At 40.2% G+C, this 5,357-nt stretch overlaps 1 protein-coding gene across 15 annotated transcripts in view; it reads left to right on the forward strand.

Moving 5' to 3' along the window:
• LOC117174093 (histone deacetylase 6) overlaps positions 1–5,357 on the forward strand; it is a 788,923-nt gene that overhangs the window by 436,072 nt on the left and 347,494 nt on the right. For all 15 annotated transcript variants that reach the window (XM_033362808.1, XM_033362803.1, XM_033362813.1 and 12 more), the window contains 2 exons: positions 2,754–2,897; positions 2,968–3,074. In XM_033362808.1, the coding sequence (XP_033218699.1) occupies positions 2,754–2,897; positions 2,968–3,074 (251 nt within the window). The remainder of the gene's footprint in view (positions 1–2,753; positions 2,898–2,967; positions 3,075–5,357) is intronic.

A 5,357-nucleotide genomic window follows, 5' to 3' on the forward strand; every position in this document is an offset into this window, starting at 1 on the left:
CGCGGGAGACCGGGGTTCGATTCTCCGTCGGAGTGCCTATTCGGTTTGGTTTTGATTCTTCTAGAATCAAACCGAACGCGTCCTCAGGTTGCGGATAGAGGGTCCCTGTACCAAGGGTACAGGGACTACCACAGCTAGAACAATCCGGCAACAGAGAAAGAGAGACGACAATAAGACCAACCGCGGGCAGACATCCAACAGAGGAAGAGCGATGCTTTACGACCCGGAGAAAAATCAACACCAAGGTTTCTCTCAAGCCTAAAGATCTGGCTGAAATGGATAACGAGCTTCGTGGACATTTTTCCGGAGAATCCGACCTCTGGCCTCTCAATTGTTGTGTTTATAATGCAGCGAGAGCTTTAGCCGATGCGAACCGTAAAACAAAACCAACGGTTGATCATAAGACCAAAAGACGAATGCATCAACTTGCCATAAAGATAGGCTGGGCAAGACAGTACGTGTCCCGCATTCAGTGTGTGATTGACTACATCACATCTGGCAGGAATTTTACCGCCAAGGTTCGAAAGTTCGCGCGCGAACTCCGGTCCCGTTATCGCACACTTAACAAGTCAAAGCTGCTGACCATCAGGCAGCATATGTCTAGAGCGGAGGGAGAGGTGGGTCAGAAAAAATCAACAGTTTCTCTCTGACCCATCTTTACTCTTCCAAGACCCTCCAGTTACTGTCGAACACCCACCCAAACCAGAGGAGTTCGAAGTATTTTGGAGAGAAGTCTACGAAGTGCAGCATAGGCTGGACGGAGACTGAAAAAATATAAATGGCTTCAAGGAGTTATGTGTTGCCCTCATAACACCTGATAAGGAATGCCCACCGATCACTAGCGAGGAGGTGAAAAAAGTATTGAGAGGGATGAAGAACTATTACGCACCGGGACCAGATTGTATCAAAACCTTCTGGTGGAAGAAGTTTTCTTCAACCCATCAGCATTTTGCCCGTATTTTCACCTCATATTTGAAGTGGAAAGAGCCATGAGCACAAACTCGTTTTGTTTTTTACAGTCTTGACCTTCCTTTAAGAAATTATCTTAAATTAAAAAAAAAAAAAATTTTGACCATGTTTACCTCCAATTTAAATTCTGTGTTCCCGAAAACCCTCTGACGAATACTGACGATACCCAGTAGACCTCTTAAAGACCTTGAGGCACCCATCCATAACAATGAGTCATTATCTGAAGAATGTTCTACTGATGAAAAAGATAGTAATAACTCTGACTAGCCGGCGTTTCTTAATACTAGTTATAAATAAGGTTCAGTTTGAGAAGCTGAAGGAGACATTTCAACCTCAAGCAGGTATTGTTAAGGCCGAATGAGATCTAGGAGTAGACCAGGAAACTGGAACGTTTGCAAAAGGATGCGCATCAATTAGAGTGTCCCGCCTCAGATAAGGTATAGTCGATGTAAGTTCTCACGCTAAAATTATCTATCAGAGCGAAAGTAGTAAAGAAGAAGACTAGGCTTAAAGGATCTCCAGCCTGAGGGATCATCTCTATAAGTCTTTCTGTAAGTTCGATGAATCGTTAATCGTACATTAATGATGCTTCTGGGAACCGGAAGTACTAAGTAAACATCGTAAACTAGGACGTATTGCTGAGTCGAATGAAGAAAGTGATGAGGAACTCCTCGAAACCTTGGCAGCCGCTGATCCGGATCAATTAGAACCAGAAATCAAAATTCGACTGCGTTAACTACAACAATCAAAAGCTGGGAGTTTATTTCCTGGTCTCGTCTAGAGGACGCCCTTTTAACCTTAATTTATCTACTTAAAAATACTTCACATTCATCCCCGTTCACCCACTATTTAAAATATTTCTGGATCCAGAAACCCATTCTGAATGAAGCGCTTTGATAAAAAAAAAACTCATTGTGATATAGAAATTTAACGAAACCCTAACCTATTAAAAAGATAATTATGGGCACCTCATCTCGAAGAATTGCGAACCCACAAATCTTGTTTTTAACTGTTTATTAACACAGATTATATCAAAGTATTTTCAATAAAATTGACTTCTTTAGCCGTGAATATTCGTTTCAATTAAATCACTAACACTTTTAAGATATATGTTAAATTATTTCCCTTGAAATGGGACGTGGCGTTATTACACAATAATCAACTTAACAAATCAATCAGCGCATTATAAGATAGTTACAATAATTTGCTTGCTTGTACATACATATAATAAAGTTACAAGATCGTGGCTTAGAGGCTAGAATTACGTTGTTGTAGCGTCTACACAAAGAGTGTTCGTTTTTTTTTACATTTTAAGCGTTTTGGAACTTGTACTATTACCCTCTTGTAAGTAAACAGAAAGTTTCATAAAGGATAATCCACAGAATCACCCAATACCATCTGCCATCAATTTTAAGAACTTGGACACTTCCTATCTAAACGGGATCCAGGTCGGGCTATTTTATAAATACAAGCTGGAGCCAGACTAGGGGGCCCCTGACCTGGTCAATAAATGCCTCCAATAGCAGAAAGCCTTTTTGAAAAGCAACCTTAAAGATACCTAGAGGACACTTTTAAATCGTTAAACTGTTAGAAGGTTGTATCATATGCCTTCGCCGGCAGAAGTCATTTACTTTATTTACGATCGCAAACTCCATCATTTTTAAATTTTAGATTTCAAATTATAAACTGTATAATTGATTGTTACTTTTATCGTATTGACGTTTTTAATTGACTTCATTGTTTCAAAACAGGTATTAATTGATTTAACATATCGTTTGTTGCAGCATATGTGAAACTATCTTAAATGTAATATATACACACAAAGCGCACTGGAAGTGTTTTCAGTACCAAGAGTCATATAGTATAAAGTTTCCAACAAGTCATCAAGAGGAGATCACAAAACAACATGTTCCCGTAGTGCGTTTCAGGTAAACCTCTTTCATGATAGATGCTACGTTTTTTCGTAATCTTTTTTTGTAATCACTGGCTAATTTGCAGGGCCAAAATGAAGGAGCGTGGCGCGTATGAAACCAGAGATTGTTATCCAGTGATAAGCAAAGAAAAAATGGATGCCATACAAAATAAACTGACTGCTTTAAAACTTAGTAAATATTTCTCATATTTTAAATAATATAATATTTCACCTATGGGTTATAGTGTCAGGATGTATATATTGAATGCTTGAAAAAATAAAATTAGTATTTCTAAATAGTGTAACGCGGTGTATGGCTGATTGAACCGTGGTAGTGTAATACACTTGCATGTTTCAAGCAGTACTAGCGTGTTGGGCTTCGAGCCGGTGGCCAGCGGCTCATTTCCCGTGTCGGAGTCAATTTTTACTTGCGTTCACTCGTTACGCTTCCAATACTCGTGAGTCGCTTTTCCTTTTCCCTCCCCACATATAGCTTTCACGCCAAAAGGAGTTTGAAGTGTAATGAGATGGTCGATGAAATTGCAAATGCATTAATTAGGATTTTGTTAACCTTTTGTTTTACGAAGAGAGGTGTTGTCACAGACAGAAAATGTATGCGTAACAACTTGAAGGAAAACCTAGCGATTCCATTACTATTTACGGAATAAATTTAGCCAGCTCGCGAATATAAATCTACTATAGGCTTTTCTTCCGTCCGGTGAGGACATCCTTAATTGCTAATACACTCATGTATCTAAGCCCTACGTAGGCTAATTCCACAGAGAAGGAAAGAAAATACACACAATAGAGCGACAAGACAATGCTGCGTGTGAACTTGGACCCTCAATACCAGAAATAATTTTTTTTTTAAGTTCTGACATACTTTTGAATAGTTCTACGGTTCCTGATGACTATTAAAGATAGTTCTGGCGTATAAATACTCTACAAATGAATTTTTCAAAATTGGGGACTAAGTAGAGCTGTAGAGCTCTACAACAAAATTATTCCGAAGAACTTGAAAACTCGAATGTTACACAATTTTGAAGTCCGAGTGTTTCAGCAGCTTCCTCCGCTGCTTTGTACAAAAACGCTCCTTTGCTTTTGTGCATGTGCATAACCTTTCTAGTCCCGATATCAAGGGATCTGAGCTCGTTCTTCGTCCATGGAACTGCTCCAAATGAGTAAAATACTACCGGAACGGTAAGCATGTTCGCTGCAGATACTTTGTTCCTCGCCGAAAGTTCGGAAGACCAAATCTGCCAGATGAGACGTTTGTATCTGCTTCAGAGAGTATTCTTTATAGATGTCACATCCTGAATGCGGCACTGTGGCACGCCCAGGTATATATAAGTCTCTCCAGTGCAAAGGTGTTGTATAGCGCTTCTATCAACGAGCTCAGGATCTTCAGGGATGCCATTAAGTTTTCCTCGCTTCAAATAAACCTTGGCGCATTTGTCTAACCCAAATTACATTCCAATTTCCTTAGTATATTGTTCGAAAATCCCTAGAGCTAGATGTAGCTGCTCTTTGTTTTTAGGGTAAATCTTATGATCGTCCATGTAAAATACGTGCGTGACCGTGTACTTTCGATCTTCAGGTTTGCCGCACAAGTACCCATCGGAATGGCGAAGTGCTAGAGATAGTGGCAATAATGTAAGGCAAAAGAGGAGTGGGCTCATGGTGTCGCCCTGAAAGAGACCTCTCTGAAAGGTGACCTTGTTAGTTGTCACACAATTTTTTCCAGATGAGATAGTAAATCTAGTTTTCCAAAGCGGCATCAATCTCTCTATGCATCTAACTGTTTGCGGATTAACCTTTAAGATTTCTAAAAGACAGATGATAAATCTATGGGAGATCGAATCGAAAGCTTTTCGATAATCAATCCAGGCTATTGATAGGTTAGCTGGTAGAATGCTCCATCTTTGCAGACACATCTATCGATGAGCAGGTTCTCCCGTACATCCCGCTTCGCCTTTCTTTGAGCCTCGTTGTTCATACATTTCTTGCCACACTGGTTCAATTGCCCGAACAATCCTATCATTGAGGATAGCTGTGATTATCTTATACAGTGTTTTCAGACAAGTGATTGGCCTGTAAGTCTTCAGGTCGGCTAAGTTGCCTATTTTCGGCAGGAGTATTGTGCGCCCTTCCACCAACCACTCCGGAATCGGCTCTTCTGACTTAAAATATGAGGTGAAAATACGGGCCAAATGCTGATGGGTTGAAGGAAACTTCTTCCAGCAGAAGGTTTAGATAAAATCTCGTCCCGGTACGGAATAGTTCTTCATCCCTCCTAATACTTTTTTCATCTCGGTAGTGATGGGTGCGCATTCTTCATCACGTGTTATGAGGGCATCACACAGCTCCTTGAAGCTATTTATATTTTCTGAGTCTTCGTCCAATCTATACTGCACTTCTTAGACTTCTCTCCAAAATACTTCGACCTCCTCTGGTTTGCGCGGGTGGTTGACAGTAA

The sequence above is a fragment of the Belonocnema kinseyi genome, chromosome 6 (genome assembly GCF_010883055.1).
Source record: "Belonocnema kinseyi isolate 2016_QV_RU_SX_M_011 chromosome 6, B_treatae_v1, whole genome shotgun sequence".
Taxonomy (NCBI): Eukaryota; Metazoa; Arthropoda; class Insecta; order Hymenoptera; family Cynipidae; genus Belonocnema; species Belonocnema kinseyi.